An 18,535-nucleotide genomic window follows, 5' to 3' on the forward strand; every position below is an offset into this window, starting at 1 on the left:
TTGCTTGTGGTGGAGGGGGTAGGTAGAGGAGGACACAGAAGTGGTGATAGCTTGTGATGTTCTTGGTGATTAAGGGCAGGGTTTGCAGGAAACTGTTGGCTAGTGGTGGTGGAGGAGGCAGCGGTAATGGTTGCTGTTGCTAGTGACTGGGGAGTCGGAGAAAGCAGCGATAGTAGTTGGAGATTATGGTGGTAGGGGGTGATGGTGATGGTTGTGATACAGTGGCTGGTGATGATGACAGTAGTTGTGGTGGCGAAGGAAGGGCACCGTTGGTGGGTGGTGGAGGAGGTAGCGGTGTTAGTGGTGGCAGCGGGAGCGAGAAGTGCTGGAGGTCTGGAAGCGGTCGGGCCATCAGTATCTCCCAGCCAGCCAAGGGTGAAGGAACGTTACTAGTGTGCTCACTGCCGCCACGCTTCGGCTTGGTTCTCTTCGCTGATCTGTGTGTTTCCCTTACGTGAGATTATGTCATACACCTCGTAGCCTGTCACTCAATGCGTGTGAGTGGTGCTCTTATGATGTGCTGCGATTAGCAAACTGAGTCTCTTTAGATTACAAATTTAATGAAGTCTGGCTGACGACCCTATCGTCACTTAGACGTGAATTTGTGATCACTAAGAAAACTGGTCGACTTACGGTGAATCAAACCAGTTTGAAGTGAGTGTTATATATCTTTTTTCTAGATATGAACAATATTCGGGTGTCTTACGTTCAGTCTTCATGCTAGTGAGATTGGTGAAACTAGGAATTCGGCAAGTTATCAGTCACTATACATAGTTCCTGATGGATAAGCAAAGTATTACTATGGAATAAGATTAATAATTTACGCTGAATAATCATGGATATCAAAAAGAAATGGAGGAAAACTATGAATCCTTTTCCTTTAGAAAGTACGGAACTATATAGAATGGTGCAAATACGAAACTGTAAATCCTTTAGAGAGAAACTGGGATGGTTACAGATTACCTCGAACATCACGACTGTCGATGAAGTTTAGCCCACGACACCACTTACAAACCAGACTTTCCCCCGTACTCAGTCAACGCCTCGGACTCAGACTCTGCAGGAAATGACGGTCATCGTTGTCCTGAAGAACGATGTTGGTTGTCCTTTATTTTCTATCGTTCTTCAGCAAGAGTTAATCATTCATGTTTAGTTTACTCTCTTTCGAGAAGGCATCATTCTCAGTATCTTAAATTTAGCAATTTTTTCTGTAAGTCCCATCTTACGTCACAATTGTGTTTACCTTTTTGAGAAGACTTATAAAATGCTGCAAGATAGGTAGGTAGGTAGGCAGGTAGGCTAAGTCACAGTTGAGTCGACGAAATGACGAATGAAGGCATGGCAAATTCAAAATATTTGTACTTATCATAATATTCCTCATACCCTAGCGATGCAAAACATGGTTTACCCTCAAGGTTCTGTGATCTAGCATTACAATAAAAACTCTCAGCTACACCATCCACTAGACAACACTAAACCTACCCCAACAGTCACCCAATACAACTCTTATACTTGTGACATAATATGAAATTAATGAAAGGTTTGATTAGTCTACAAGCTAAATAATGCGATATTGTTTACAGCACAGATGATCAGTTGGCTGTCTGATTTACCAGCACTATTTGCTGTTTTAACACACACACACACACACACACACACACACTCAAGTAGCAACTTTAGTGAGAACATTAAACAGTAACATGAAACATAGTAGTATGTTGCTGTGTTTGTCTGCGTTGTGTTATGTGCTATCTCAGATGAAAGCTGTTTATGGATGCGGAAAGTAAACACACAGTATAGTACGTTTTCTTTGCTTGAAGTTGATAAGTTAAACAGGACTTAAGAGCAACTTCTACTATGTTGGTTAAAGCAAGTTTCTATTTGGATAGTTGCGTGAATACGTGAGTTGGTAGGAGGTTGGCTGGATAGATGAGTCAGTGGTTAAGTAGGTAGGTAGTTGGATGAGTGGCCGCCAGCCGAATGACTGGATGGATGGATTTGGTAAGTGAATAGGTGGTTAGGTTGCTGGCTAATTCTCTGTACTGGCCACTGAAAGGGTGTCTGGTGGGTAGAATGAGTAGGTTGTTGACTGGTTTGGCAAAAGAATCATGGTACAGGCTCTCCTTAGGTTGCTTTATGTATTTCATACGTTTTTCTTCATCATTCATTCGTTGGTTTCAAGTTCAACATTTCAGCTGCTTTAATCCTAGGTTTGTTTACTTCGTTCACTCAGTTTGATGTATCTTTATTGAATTTCCCTTTTTTTTTCTGGAGTTGAAGCTTGTGTACATTTTGCCTCGGAAATCCTACGGTCGGATGGCAGTTTCTTTTCACAGCCGACTTGCCAAGTATAAACATACGTGATGAAATCAGGCTGGATATCTCCACCGTACGTATGTCATGCTTGCGCACATTTGCTTGAGATGGATTCTCAGTTATTGTTGACATGTCAGTGAGATTATGTACAGTTGAAAAGATTGATACCTAATGCGTTACTGCTGCTGCTTCCCCCATATTCCCTTGCACCCTAAGCAACAAAATATGGCAGATCAACGTAAACTTTGGTTGTTTCTGCAGATCTCTCCGTCTCTTTGTGTAAGTACCATGGGTTAGTATCATTATATTTCATCCTTTACTTTACCATGATTCGTACAGCTGACACTTTCACGTAGATAAGTAGATTTTCGTAAGTCTGTTGGCAGACTGTATTAGAATTACGATGATCCGAGGAAAATATTGCTGTGCACGACATGTCTCTATTTTTTCTTTTTCAATTTGAGCTTTTGAAGATAGATATACAATGAGCTGATCTCTGATCCCCATAAAGTCCAAATAACTTTTTTTGTCGTGTTATCGGAGACAAATAATTTCCTTCTGGACACGTCCTTGGATACGCAGTGCTACTTCCCTAGCATTATCATGTATGTGCAAATCTGTTGTACGGAACTTGATTTATAAAAGTAACTTGCGTAAACGATGAGACATTGATTCCTTTTCTAGTACCTACATGAAGAACGACATACGTAGACTAATTCCCTGAGTTGAATATACGTCATATGGAATACTTCAGCTTTCGGAAAGGTTGCCCTTTGTAGATGCTAGGATTCTTTCAAGTTTAACTTCTGAGATTACTCATGTTATCTTTCTAACTCCTCTATGATGCCTTATCTCATTACAAATTTTGACCACTTTACACGTGTAACGGAGGCTCTAACCCGCATCCCTTCTTTATACATAATGAATGTAAGGGAGGCGCTAGCTATGCCTTTCTGAATATATTACAGTGTTACGGGTGTAAAGGAGGAGACGAATTTCCCTTTCTGTACATTACAGTGTTACGAGTGGAAAGAAATTACTGATTCTTCCCTTGTATACGTCACTGTCACAGGTGTAATGGGAAAATGTCTGACCTCATCTCTCCAGTATATGGCACACTGGTATACGTTCTACTTTCATTTCTCATTAACCTTCTTGATCTTTTTCTTGATTTTCAAAACCTCACACGATTGTAGCGAGACTCGCTGATTCTTCACCTTCCCCTTTCCGCTGTACTTCAGTATTTCAGTTTTGTTTCTCAACAATTGTAACCTTGACTTCCGTTATTCACTTTTAATTGTTTACCTTAGTTTGTTTTTTCTTCTTAATATCCTCACTTTGCACTACCACTGTCTCATTACAACCTTACAATAATGAGTCTGCGTCCCCTTGCATTGATATCATCATCACAAACAAAGCACTAATCACGGATATCTCCGCTAGACATCTTCACTTTGGCTTAGATTTCATTTGATAGCCATGACAGCCTTTTTGTTGTTGTTGTTGGCTTATATATAGCTTTACCAATGAGAAGAAAAATATTGCACGAAAATATTAATTTCAGAAAATCATACGCAATAAATGAGGTTATATTGTGTTTTAGAGCGCAGTGTGTTGAACGTTACAGTGTGTCACAAGCCATGAGATAGCAAAAGTCTATCCTTGATTGCTCCATTTCTCCACCGTTCCCTTGCGTCATTAAGTTCTCTTGTTGTATATTGTTTTCTTGCTCGCTTGCAATTTTCAGGTTTGTCTAATCCTCTTTTCTATTGATATTATCTCTGCGATGCTACTGTGTCGTCACGTTTGCGTATTCCGCTCCATTTTTTTTCTTTATCTTTGTTCTTTAACATTTCTTTTTTTCCCCACTCGCTCTCTAACGTTAGCCTGACTTATACGTATGATGATTGCACGTGAAGAGGGACTGCATGTACAGAAACTGCCTTATGGGAGATTGTATTGCTGTGTGGTGTGGCAGGGCTGTGCATGAATGAGATGTGTGTGGAATTTATGAATGAAGAGGTTGTGTAAGGGCCTTGTGTTGGGGGTGTTACTTGGGAGAGTTATATGCAAGTAGTGTTATAAGTTTTCGTTAACTGTGGTTATGTAAGATGCTTGTGATATAAATGGGTTACATTATGTGCGTTTGGGGCCATTCAAAGGGATTGTGTAGAGGCTTTGTATGAGGAGAAGTGTTGCGTACATGCAGGATTTCTAAGGATGCTTGTGAGAATGAGTGAAAGGATGCCATGTGTGCCAGTTACACAGGATCGGTGAATAACGTTTCTTGCGTAAAAATTGTGTTGAGGATATGTCAGTTATGCGTGAGGGGGGGGGGGGGGGGCTTTGTGTGGGACGGATGTTAAAGAAAATGTGTAGAGGCGTATGAAAATGCCATGAAAGTTAGACGGCGATAGAGATTTCGTATGTAGGAAAGGGATTTGTATGTAAAAGCCTTTCTGAGATATGTTGTTTTGGGGTCTCATGGAGGGTTCGCTTGCACGGGACGTTATGGTAATTTTGAGCACTTCGGTTGGCAGTTGGTATTGGTAGGCGAATGTTTGTATCAGAAACTAATATTGGAATCAGATTAAACAGTGGGAATGAGTAATGAAAAAAAAGGTGGCTTGGTGATGTGAATCAAGGGTCTTCAGTGTGTATCAGGAGGCGAGATGTTCATCGAAGGACAGTGTTGTGTGTGGGAGACAATCTATATCGAAAGGGAGTATTGTTGGGATCATTGTTTGTGGAAGACTATTCATATGTGTGTGTGTGTGTGTGTGTGTGTGTGTGTGTGTGTGTGTGTGTACTCGCAGGTGTCACAGATCCGGATTAGATTTAGCTACTACAAAGCAAACCTCACTTCACAGCAGACCTTGCATATATCATCCCTCAAACAGTTTTGTACATTGTTAAACATTTTTTCCAGGCTGCAAATATGAACAAAGTGCTTTTTTATTTCTAGCCGTGTGTAAATTCCACTCAGTTTGATTGTATGAATTATTTTATTTATTCATTACTTTTGCTTTGTCGCTGTCTCCCGCGTTAGCGAGGTAGCGCAAGGAAACAGACGAAAGAATGGCCCAACCCATCCACATACACATCCACACATGCAATATATACATACCTATACATCTCAACATATACATATATATACACACAGACATATACATATATACACATGCACATAATTCATACTGTCTGTCTTTATTCATTCCCATCGCCACCCCGCCATACATGGAGATAATATATATATATATATATATATATATATATATATATATATATATATATATATATATATATATATATATATATATATATATATATATATTTCTCCCCTATCCCAGGGGATAGGGAAGAAAGAATACTTCCCACGCATTTCCTCACGTGTCGTAAAAGGCGACTAAAGGGGACGGGAGCGGGGGGCTAGAAACCCTCCCCTCCTTGTATTTTAACTTTCTAAAAAGGGAAAGAGAAGAAGGAGTCATGCGAGGAGTGCTCATCCTCCTCGAAGGCTCAGATTGGGGTGTCTAAATGTGTGTGGATATAACTAAGATGAGAAAAAAGTAGAGATAGGTAGTATGTTTGAGGAAAGGAACCTGGATGTTTTGGCTCTGAGTGAAACGAAGCTCATGGGTAAAGGGGGAGAGTGGTTTGGGAATGTCTTGGGAGTAAAGTCAGGGGTTAGTGAGAGGATAAGAGCAAGGGAAGGAGTAGCACTACTCCTGAAACAAGAGTGGTGGGAGTATGTGTTAGAGTGTAAGAAAGCAAACTCTAGATTGATATGGGTAAAACTGAAAGTTGATAGAGGGAGATGGGTGATTATTGGTGCATATGCACCTGGGCATGAGAAGAAAGATCATGAGAGGCAAGTGTTTTGGGAGCAGCTGAATTAGTGTGTTAGCAGTTTTGATGCACGAGACCGGGTTATAGTGATGGGTGATTTGAATGCAAAGATGAGTAATGTGGCAGTTGAGGGAATGATTGGTATACATGGGGTGTTCAGTGTTGTAAAGTGGAAATGGTGGAGAGCTTGTAGATTTATGTGCTGAAAAAGGACTGATGATTGGGAATACCTGGTTTAAAAAGAGAGATATACATAGATATACGTATGTAAGTAGGAGAGATGGCCAGAGAGCGTTATTGGACAACGTGTTAATTGATAGGCGCGCGAAAGAGAGACTTTTGGATGTTGATGTGCTGAGAGGTGCAACTGGAGGGATGTCTGATCATTATCTTATGGAGGCGAAGGTGAAGATTTGTAGAGGTTTTCAGAAAAGAAAGAATGTTGGGGTGAAGACAGTGGTGAGAGTAAGTGAGCTTGGGAAGGAGACTTGTGTGAGGATGTACTAGGAGAGACTGAGTACAGAATGGAAAAAGGTGAGAACAAAGGAGGTTAGGGGAGTGGGGGAGGAATGGGATATTTAGGGAATCAGTGATGGCTTGCGCAAAAGATGCTTGTGGCATGAGAAGCGTGGGAGATGGGCAGGTTAGAAAGGGTAGTGAATGGTGGGATGAAGAAGTAAGATTGTTAGTGAAAGAGAAGAGAGAGGCATTTGGACGATTTTTGCAGGGAAATAATGCAAATGAGTGGGAGATGTGTAAAAGAAAGAGACAGGAGGTTAAGAGATAGGTGCAAGAGGTGAAAAAAAGGGCAAATGAGAGTTGGGCTGAGAGAGTATCATTAAATTTTAGGGAAAATAAGATGTCTTGGAAGGAGGTAAATAAAGTGCTCAAGACAAGAGAACAAATGGAAACATCGGTGAAGGAGGCTAATGGGGAGGTAATAACAAGTAGTGGTGATGTGAGAAGATGGAGTGAGTATTTTGAAGGTTTGTTGAATGTGTTAGAGAGTGGCAGATATAGAGTGTTTTGGTCGAAGTGGTGTGCAAAGTGAGAGGGTTAGGGAGAATGATTTGGTAAACAGGCAAGAGGAAGTAAAAGCTTTGCGGAAGATGGAAGCCGGCAAGGCAGCGGGTTTGGATGGAATTTCAGTGGAATCTTTTAAAAAAGGGGGTGACTGAGTTGCTGACTGGTTGGTAAGGATATTTAATGTTTGTATGACTCATGGTGAGGTGCCTGAGGATTGGCGGAATGCATGCATAGTGCCATTGTACAAAGACAAAAAGGATAAAGGTGAGTGCTCAAATTATAGAGATATAAGTTTGTTGAATATTCCTCGGAAATTATATGGGAGGGTATTGATTGAGAGGGTGAAAGCATGTAAAGAGCATCAGATTGGGGAAGAGCATTGTGGTTTCAAAAGTGGTAGAGGATGCGTGGATCATGTGTTTGCTTTGAAGAATGTGTGTGAGAAATACTTAGAAAAGCAAATGGATTTGTATGTGGCATTTATGGACCTGGAGAAGGCATATGATAGAGTCGATAGCGATGCTCTGTGGAAGGTATTAAGAATATATGGTATGGGAGACAAGTTGCTAGAAGCAGTGAAAAGTTTTTATCGAGGATGTAAGGCATGTGTACGAGTACGAAGAGAGGAAAGTGATTGGTTCTCAGCGAAAGTCGGTTTGCAGCAGGGGTGCGTGATGTCTCCATGGATGTTTGCCTTTTTATGGATGAGGTTGTTAGGGAGGTGAATGCAAGAGTTTTGGAGAGCGGAGTAAGTATGCAGTCTGTTGTGGATGAGAGGGCTTGGGAAGTGAGTCAGTTGTTGTTCGCTGATGATACAGCTCTGGTGGCTGATTCTGGTGAGAAACTGCAGAAGCTGGTGACTGAGTTTGGTAAAGTGTGTGAAAGAAGAAAGCTGACAGTAAATGGGAATGAGATCAAGGTTATTAGGTACAGTAAGGTTGAGGGACAAGTCAACTAGGAGGTAAGTTTGAGTAGAGAGAAACTGGAGGAAGTGAAGTGTTTTAGATATCTGGGAGTGGATCTGGCAGCGGATGGAACCATGGAAGCGGAAGTGAGTCACAGGGTGGGTGAGGGGGGAGAAAGTGTTGAAAAATGTGTGGAGGGCGAGAACACTATCTCGGAAAGCAAAAATGGGTATGTTTCAAGGAATAGTGGTTCCAACAATGTTATATGGTTGCAAGGCGTGGGCTACAGATAGAGTTGTGCGGAGGAGGATGGATGTGTTGGAAATGAGATGTTTGAGGATGATATGTGCTGTGAGGTGGTTTGATCGAGTGAGTAACAAATGGGTAAGAGAGATGTGTGGTAATAAAAAGAGTGTGGTTGAGAGAGCAGAAGAGGGTGTTTTGAAATGGTTTTGTCACATGGAGAGAATGAGTGAGGAAAGATTGATAAAGAGGATATATGTGTCAGAGGTAGAAGGAACGAGGAGAAGTGGGAGACCAAATTGGAGGTGGAAGAATGGAGTGAAAAAGATTTTGAGTGATCGGGGCCTGAACGTGCAGGAGGGTGAAAGGCGTGCAAGGAATATTGGAACGATGTGGTATACCGGGGTCGACGTGCTGTCAATGGATTGAACCAGGGCATGTGAAGTGTCTGGGGTAAGCCATGGAAAGTTTTGTGGGGCCTGGATGTGGAAAGGGAGCTGTGGTTTCGGTGCATTATACATGATAGCTAGGGACTGAGTGTGAACGAATGTGGCCTTTGTTGTCTTTTCCTAGCGCTATCTCGCGCGCATGCGTGGGGAAGGGGTTGTCATGTCATGTGTGGCGGGATGGCGACAGGAATGAATAAAAGCAGCAAGTATGAATTATGTACATGCTTATATATGTATATGTCTGTGTATGTATATTTATGTATAAGTTGAAATGTATAGGTAAGTATATGTGCGTGTGTGGACGTGTATGTGTATACATGTGTATGTGGGTGGGTTGGGCCATTATTTTGTCTGTTTCCTTGCGCTACGTCGCTAACGCGGGAGACAGCGACAAAGTATAATAAAGAAGGGGAGGGGGCGAAAATTCTGGGAGCCTTGAAGAATGTGTGGAAGTCGAGAACATTATCTCGGAAAGCAAAAACGGGTATGTTTCAAGGAATAGTGGTTCCAACAATGTTGTATGGTTGCGAGGCGTGGGCTGTGGATAGAGTTGTGCGCAGGAGGATGGATGTGCTGGAAATGAGATGTTTGAGGATGATATGTGCTGTGAGGTGGTTTGATCGAGTAAGTAACGTAAGGGTAAGAGAGATGTGTGGAAATAAAAAGAGCGTGGTTGAGAGAGCAGAAGAGGGTGTTTTGAAATGGTTTGGGCACATGGAGAGAATGAGTGAGGAAAGATTGACCAAGAGGATATATGTGTCGGAGGTGGAGGGAACGAGGAGAAGAGGGAGACCAAATTGGAGGTGGAAAGATGGAGTGAAAAAGATTTTGTGTGATCGGGGCCTGAACATGCAGGAGGGTGAAAGGAGGGCAAGGAATAGAGTGAATTGGAGCGATGTGGTATACCGGGGTTGACGTGCTGTCAGTGGATTGAATCAAAGCATGTGAAGCGTCTGGGGTAAACCATGGAAAGCTGTGTAGGTATGTATATTTGCGTGTGCGGACGTACGTATATACATGTGTATGGCGGTGGGTTGGGCCATTTCTTTCGTCTGTTTCCTTGCGCTACCTCGCAAACGCGGGAGACAGCGATAAATAAAAAAAAAAAGAAAATATATATATTCCTATGAGTCCACAGGGAAATGAAACACGATAAGTTCCCAAGTGCATTTTCGTGTAATAGTCACATCATCAGGGGAGATACAAGAAAGAAGTATAACAGTCAGTTGATATACAACGAAAAGACGTAGCTAGGACGCCATTTGTTAAGCAAGTGACTATCCGAATGTACGTCGGGTGCGTTCAGTCTGGCAACAAGCGTATCATAAACTTCTTGTGTGGACAAGAAGGGAAACTGTTTACAAATTTTATCAACATTAAAGCTATCCAATTTGTATAGACCTTCACTAATATAGCAAAAATTATAGCATTTCGTTTTGTTGAATGTTCTCATTTCCATCTCGAAATGTGTTATCAACTATATATCACCACAGTTGTTGTCTCAATATCACTCACTATTCTGATATCCTTATGGTTGTCAGGAAGCAATAAAGTACTAGTAGTTCCACTGCATCAGCACAATCATAGCTTCCTTCATGGCGATCATTATTCTCTAACCCGTTATCGGGTGTGTTCAGAACAAAACAACTGACTGTTTTTATCTGGTTTTCGCCGCAAGTCGAAGTTGATATCAAATGTGATGGTGTTAAACACTGGTCAACGACGTGGTTCTTTTTCGCCTGGGCACTCAGACGAGACATGTCCCTAACTCCCCACCAGGGATGATACATGTCCCTAACTCCCCACCAGGGATGAGATGATTACTCCACACAGCAGTACGCAACGAAAGAAGCAGAGATCAATGTGGTTCGGAGAGTAAGGAGGTATACAGAAGATGGAAGGGGACTGAAGACCAGAAGAATGGGAATTTATGAAGGTAAGATGGCTGGTACAATGGCCCAGGAAAGAGATGGAGGATCTTACAATGAAAGGAATGGGAGAGGATGAAGAGAGTTCTCAATCAAAAGCCTCAATACTGTAATTAGAAAGGAACGAACAGCTCTCTTTGAAGCACGAAGACGAGTTCAGATAAGCACAAGTAGAAACATTTTTCATGACAGTGAAATGTTTAGAGTAAAACATGTATATAGAGAACGTGATAAGATCAGCAGATTACAAGACGTAATTGTTAGACTAAGGCGTTTTGCCCTATCTTGAGATACTAATCATATGAGCTGTAAAGTTTGTGGCCAAAGAATTGGACACAAACTAGAACACTGTGTCTTAAGATGTGCAATAACAGAGCCATTTAGGGACAGATCTAAACAAACCCTGCAAGAAATGTCACAAGACCTTACTGCTCATAATATGATAACTGAAATTTTAAGTCTGTATCCACTTTTTGCATCTAGTCGATAGAACATACTATATGAAATATGTAATGTATGTAATGAAATATTTACAATGAATCAACTTTGTAACAACCTTTGTAATATCAATCAACCACTGGGGGCTGACCAAGACCCTTTGTTACTTCTGTAATCCTTCTGCGCTACCGCTCGCAGAATCAACATGAGACAATATATTTGCCGGGGTTACCGGCACAAATGAGAGAGAGAGAGAGAGAGAGAGAGAGAGAGAGAGAGAGAGAGAGAGAGAGAGAGAGAGAGAGAGAGAGAGAGAGAGAGACGTGATGGAAGTATGAAAACATCAACTTACGCCTTTTAGTCACAGTGCTTTTTTTTTCGTCTTTCCACAGGGCATTTACTGGTTAGCCTCACAGTGGTAATTGCAAAAATTTATAAACAAAATGAAATAAGACGAAAAGTTCCACGAGTCAAAAGATAGTGCAGTAAATACCCGACATCGCTGGTACTGTGCACAATAAGAGTGTGTAGACTACCACGTACGTAATATGTGTGGGAGACGGCTACCGCAACCGAGACAAGACTGTAAACTTTGCCTACAGTTAAAGTAATTCCGCTGAAAATCAGCGTTAGTAAACTAATCTGGTGGGTAGATTTGGTGCTTATCACCGTTCTGTGTTAATAAACTGAGGTGAATAGATAACTTTGATAACTTGGGTAATGAGCCGGTGAGAAACGCTTGTTCATACACGAACATTTGGACTCGGTGAACTGCGAATTGAGAGTGACACCTGTATGTAATTACGTTCTCTGAAACACACATTACAAGTTCCGAATAAAAATCACTTTCAGTGCCAGATCCTCAGAACGTAAATACAGCGAGAAACTGGATGAATTACCTTCACGTCACACCTGCCGAGAGAAGTACATACCTAAGTGTTTGAACTGCTCAACACGCGCACCCAGGCTGTCAACACCCAGCTACTACAACATGGCACCTCGGAGCCCCAGGTCTGGAGTTGCTCTAGGTGTGTGTGGAGGTATAATGAAGCTATTATTCCTCACACTAGCAGCTTCCACCTGGACACACACCACATACGCTGAGGGTAAGTAAGCAAGTTGTTGGAATTAGAGCATAGTTGTTGTTCATTGTGATATGCTAATGCATATATTTCTCAATGTTTTCTTGTCTCATAAGGTAGAATTAATCTTTATTATAGGTTTTGACTAATTTTCATTACGAAACGAGGATTTAGCTTTATTTCCTTTTGTTTCGCTGTTATCTTCAAGAGGGATTAGTTAACATATATGAAATCTCCATAGAATTGGAGTCAGTTTATATAAATTTGGTACCTTTACACATGAAGTTTACGTAAATACATGCATGCTTCCGTAGCTGTTTCTTTTCTTATTTCAAGTGAATAGTTTCACTTACCTAAAGGAAGACGAAGTAATTCTTACGACTCTCCAAAAACTGAGTACGTCATCATATTACAACATACGGGTTCACACATTTGGAAATATTGATATGTATATGTAGTGCGTAGTTTCGTCACTGTAGCTCAGTTTCTGAATAACATTTGAGAGCTAATTTCTGCGTCTCCATCTTCCAACGCTAGTTTTAGGCTATATATAAACAGCATCACTATCTCCTACTTCAGCGAGGTAGCGCCTGGAAAAGACAAAAAAATAAAACCACATTGGTTCACACTCAGTCTCTAGCTGTCATATGAAATGCACCGATACCACACCTCCCTATCCACATCCAGGCTTCACAGACCTTTCCATGGTTTACCCCTGGCGTTTCACATGCCCTGGCTCAATACACTGACAACAACAACATTAGAGACTATATAACAGTTTTTGGCAAAACATAAACATTCTCAAGTAACGGTAAGACTCGCACCAGTCTCGGAAAAATATTTTCCTGTAACTATTATTCGAATTCCCATCTCATTAGCATAAGATAATGATATTTTCGAATGTGTTTGACGCATAGATAATCATATAAGAGATAAGATATGTAATTGTTAACGATTATTTTCCGTCGTAAAGTCTCATGGCGAAGGTCGCCTTTGCAACGATCCAGTCATTCATCGCATAGTCATACCAGTTAGCCAATCATCGTCGTCCTGCGTTGCATTACTACCACCTTCTAGAATACGACGATGCGAAGCTTCGTCACCTTTGCAAAGTCAGCATCCGGTCGTCTGGTTCTTGAATACTGGCCAGAGTTACATACTTGATGACCCGGAGTATTACTGCGTTACCATAAGTAGTTAATGTTGAACTGATGAACATTCTGACAATGGTTGCGTTTCATTGATATATTAGTTGACACCCTTAACCATGGGATGACTATTTGCTTGCTTAGTTGTACACTTGTTCATGGATTGTGTATGACATTCACAGTATTAGATATTGGACAGTCTTTGATCTGTACGAGCACTGGTTGTTACATTGTCTGTACGAGCACTGGTTGTTACATTATCTGTACGACCTCTGGTTGTTACATTATCTGTACGAGTACTGGTTGTTACATTGTCTGTACGAGTACTGGTTGTTACATTATCTGTACGAGCACTGGTTGTTACATTATCTGTACGAGCACTGGTTGTTACATTATCTGTACGAGTACTGGTTGTTACATTATCTGTACGAGCACTGGTTGTTACATTATCTGTACGAGTACTGGTTGTTACATTATCTGTACGACCTCTGGTTGTTACATTATCTGTACGAGTACTGGTTGTTACATTATCTGTACGAGCACTGGTTGTTACATTATCTGTACGAGCACTGGTTGTTACATTATCTGTACGACCACTGGTTGTTACATTATCTGTACGACCACTGGTTGTTACATATTGATTGTTGTGACGGAAGCCGGTCAGGTGATCGCCTCTTTGACCTCAAGGAATTTGTTAGTAAGTTCGTGTGGTCAGCTGGGTCACAACTCCAAGTGTTAGGCGACCTTAGACCATTGTTTACACTGAGACGACAACGATTTCGACATAGAGCACATATATTACCGATACATATGTGTGTGTGTGTGTATGTGAGTGTGTGTGTTTATGGCTATCTATATGTGTGTGTGTCTATTCTAACTTTACCGGTGATTTCTACATGTGAATATGAAAAGAAAGACTAGAAACTCCAAGCAAGGCTATGAATGGTTGCTGAGCTTTAATGAAGGAACCTAGTCATTCGGTGGTTTATTTTCTTTTTTATTTCAATGTACTGGTTTCGTTAACTGTGGATTCACTTGGAGGGATGATGACCCTATGTTCTCTTGAGTAACTGTGAAACACGACTACAAGTTCCCTTACTATTTATCCAATATATCTGGGAGGTTGATTTGTATACAATCTGTCTAGTGTCGCATGGTTTAGAGATTCAAGATACTTTAGTATATCTTATGTGCTATTGTTTGCCTTGGTCACGTCGTGGTACCTATGGTTTCCTGTGGCTCACTTCACCAGTTGTAGCGTCCAAAATAATTGACTCTTATCTCGACCTTTTCTAGTTTCTGATAAATTATCTAGTACGGCCTTAACCAGCCTTACTAGATAATTTATCAGATATGGCGGAGTTTGTTTGGTTCGGTCTTACTCTTCTTCCGAGGCGTCTCGATCATTCTCAAGGAGTCTGTTGCTGATTCTGGTCAAGTCGTGCATTCTGGCGAACCAAATATAGCGTGTCTAAACTCCCACCCATACCAGATCATCTGCACGGGAGCAATAGCTTTTCTAGGGAATTTAGTAGCCAGATTAACTTTAAGTTCAGTTTGCGCTTTTGCCTTCCGTATATAATCCACAAGTAGCCTGAGTTCGAATCCTGCTGTTGTGTGGTATTGTACGTACAGAGTTACTGTATATCCACAGGTAGCATGAGTTCGAATCCTGCTGTTGTGTGGTATTGTACGTACAGAGTTACTGTATATCTAGTCTATAATCACCGCTTGCTGGGGACTGTTCGCTAGAAAGTCAGGTCAGTCTTCGGCAGCAGATCCTCAAATGTATCGTATCCAAATTACTAGAACGGATGAGGTTCAAAATATTCCCTTTAGCTTTCACGGATATGAGGCTGTCTGCATACTACTTGTATACGTTTCTTGTGTTTTTATAACCTACAGATTTCTTCATTTCATATGACTATATAACACCCAGTTTCATAATACATCCCATCATTCAAACACGGTCGTTTTCTCCCAGCATGATTTTTGTACCGTCTAACACTTAAATATACCTTCGTTTATCCAAACATCATAAAGCTTTTTTGACATTAACGAAAAATCATTGTAACGAAAATATAAAGGCTATAGCCTAACAATTTAATATGCAAGTATATTATGCTCTCAGAATTGGTAATGACTGTTCACGTAACCAAATGACCACAGTTCTCTCCTAGTTGACGTCGCAGAAACATGCGAGACAAGACCCCTAGGCTCTTGAGGGATGTATGAGAGCCAATACATCACTGAGGTATGACTCACATGTGTGTAGGAGATGGACTGTCCAGGACCATCACACACACACAACCACACAACACTAACTGCCTGAGCTCTGGATTATCTTAAACAAATTATTCAGTTATGTAAATTTCTATGAGACTTTTTTTTTCCTGAATGAGATTCTAAGACCATGAACTTAGCAAGTTAAACCTCACTATCCATTTATTATCTCAACGCACACCTCCTACAGTTTACCAGACTGCCACCGCCGGCACTCGTGTAGCATTGGGCGACCTTCCCTGATAGATAAGTCAGACCTTGGACGACCAGACTGCGGTGTGTTGGTAGGATCACAGCAATTCAACTAGATAGAGCTTCAGCAGTTTGCTTCTGAAGGAGAATAGTGTGGGACAGGAGTGTTAATGAGGCCACTACGGTGCCTTGAATAATAGCCAACGGAAGGTGAGGTAAGACTGTGGAGAGGAAGACAGAAATAGAAATGCAGGCTAAACAAGAGACGAAGATAGGCGATATGAAATGTTAGGATAGGAGAGAGAGAGAGAGAGAGAGAGAGAGAGAGAGAGAGAGAGAGAGAGAGAGAGAGAGAGAGAGAGAGAGAGAGAGCAAATGATCTTTTTTTTCGTCCTCAGAAGTGGTGTGGCTCAAGTGAGTCGGACTAGTTCAAGCAGCTGTTGGATACAAAGACAACAGGAACCGGAGTTGACCATATTGTGCCACGCAGAAATCACTCCTCATGCTTTATTTTTTCGTAAGGTAAAGTTCCACACTGTCAAAGATCAGCTGAAATGGTGGCAAACCGTTGTTTATCATCTGAATCACGAAGGCGTTTGATTTTCTGTAATATTTTCTTTCTAAAACACAAATGCTCTCACTGTTCTAACTTCCCCCAGCACATATTTCCTGTTTGATATGCTGCTCACCCGCTCCCTCTGTCAAAACTTTATCACCCAACTGTTTCAAATATTTGCTCATCAAACTACCACATATCTTTCTTACAACATGTTTTAGCGGTTCTTAACAGCTTTTACTTCCCGAAATGAGGACGTCATCTCGTCTATTGTGCTGGTATTTATGGTCACAGTTCTCGTATTTTAGGCAAATGTCCCATACCTCAGTCAGCTCTTCTCCTGACACTCACAACTCACATTCTCATTTACTCTCTCATAAACCTTTTTATTACCTCCACACTCACAGTCACGAGCTCCTCTCCTCACTTTATTCACGCTCAGTCACAGTCTCCTCACTCATATAATGACCCTCACACTCTCATGCTCCTTACCTACAGTCTCACGCTCCTCATACTCAGCCTCACGCTCCTCACGACCGTCCTCAAGCTTCTCAGTCTCAAGCTTAGGCCTAGTACGTCACGGTCTAACACATCTCACTTACGGTCAAACCAATCTCATATTTGGTCTCATGTTCCTCAGTTACAGCCTTAAGCATCTCACACTCAACAACCTCTTGCTCCTCACACACTGCCTTTCTCTCCTCACACTCTCAGGGTTCGCCACACACTTGATCTCTGGCTTCTGATACAAGGTATTATGCTTCTTACGCTCAGTCTTATGCACCTCATACTGTCTCATGTTCCTCACACTTTCTCACACTCCTCACACTCAGTCTCATGATCCTAATCCATAATTTCACACTCCTCACAGTATCTCATGTTTCTTATATTCAATTCATCTTCATACTCAGTTCCATGTTTCTGACGCAAGCGCTTCACTCAGTTTCATGCTCATGACACACAGTTTCACACTGTCATACTCAGTTGATTACATCAAAAGAATCTTACCATTATCTTGAGGAGTCAAGTAATTCTAAATAATACCATATCTGTCACATATCTGAATCACATTATGCAGATAATTGTGGATGCTGAACATAATTGTGGATGCTGAACATAATTGTGGGTGCTGAACATAATTGTGGTTGCTGAACATAATTGTGGATGCTGAACATAATTGTGGATGCTGAACATAATTGTGGATGCTGAACATAATTGTGGATGCTGAACATAATTGTGGATGCTGAACATAATTGTGGATGCTGAACATAATTGTGGATGCTGAACATAATTGTGGATGCTGAACATAATTGTGGGTGCTGAACATAATTGTGGATGCTGAAAATTGAAAATAGAAGAATAGATAAGAACGGAATAGTTACTAATATTCATGAGAAATAATTACACATTGCAAATCAAGTAATGAACTGCTGCTTTGCTGCTTTGGCTGATCGTTTGTAGTTATGTACCATTCTCATGTGTCCTGCGTGGTAGCTAGGAGGGGAAAAGGGAGCCGGACGGACAGGAGAGGTAAAGTTGATATATAGAAAATAGTTCTAAAGTGTAAAGTATTACAGTGCATCTTTATTGACGTGTGTTAGCCAATTGTTGACAAAGTATCTTAGTGCCTTGTCCATACATCCTTAGCATACCAGGTGTGTCTTTAAGGTGAATCTTTATTTTGATATAGAGAGAGAAGTAGCTAAGTTGGGTGAAAGTTTGTTTATTGTGTACATCAGTGGGTGACCCAGGCTTGGCCTTGTATAGTGGCTTCGTGGGAAGCAGGAGTATTCCATGTTTGCGCTGCTGTATAAATTTTCAATCCGTCTGTAGTTTGGATACATACATGAGAACACCCTTTCATGGCCTTCGTGTCTAAATAGTAGCACTTCCTTACACCATGGATGCTGCTTCACCCTTCAACACCTTGGTGATGTAGCTTGTATTGTAAACGTTTGTGAATGAAGTTTGTGTATGTACACATGAAGGTTTCGTTTTTAGATTCTTCGTAATAACGCTTTTTATTACTGTAGAAACTTTCTTCCCAAATTAATATGGAAGAAGATAATTACCTTTGGCGGGTAATTTTCATAAGATATTAAAATTTACGTTTCTGATAT

General features: G+C 41.1%; 1 protein-coding gene across 1 annotated transcript in view; it reads left to right on the forward strand.

The window, feature by feature from the left end:
* The first annotated feature begins 363 nt into the window (after positions 1–363).
* The window catches only part of LOC139757324 (zwei Ig domain protein zig-8-like), a 100,385-nt gene continuing 82,213 nt past the window's right edge, over positions 364–18,535 (forward strand). Inside the window, exons 1-2 of the mRNA XM_071677748.1 lie at positions 364–439; positions 11,547–12,260. Coding sequence (XP_071533849.1) covers positions 12,146–12,260 — 115 coding nt within the window. The 5' untranslated portion in view covers positions 364–439; positions 11,547–12,145. The remainder of the gene's footprint in view (positions 440–11,546; positions 12,261–18,535) is intronic.

Source organism: Panulirus ornatus, chromosome 25 (assembly GCF_036320965.1).
Source record: "Panulirus ornatus isolate Po-2019 chromosome 25, ASM3632096v1, whole genome shotgun sequence".
In the NCBI taxonomy this organism is placed as follows: domain Eukaryota; kingdom Metazoa; phylum Arthropoda; class Malacostraca; order Decapoda; family Palinuridae; genus Panulirus; species Panulirus ornatus.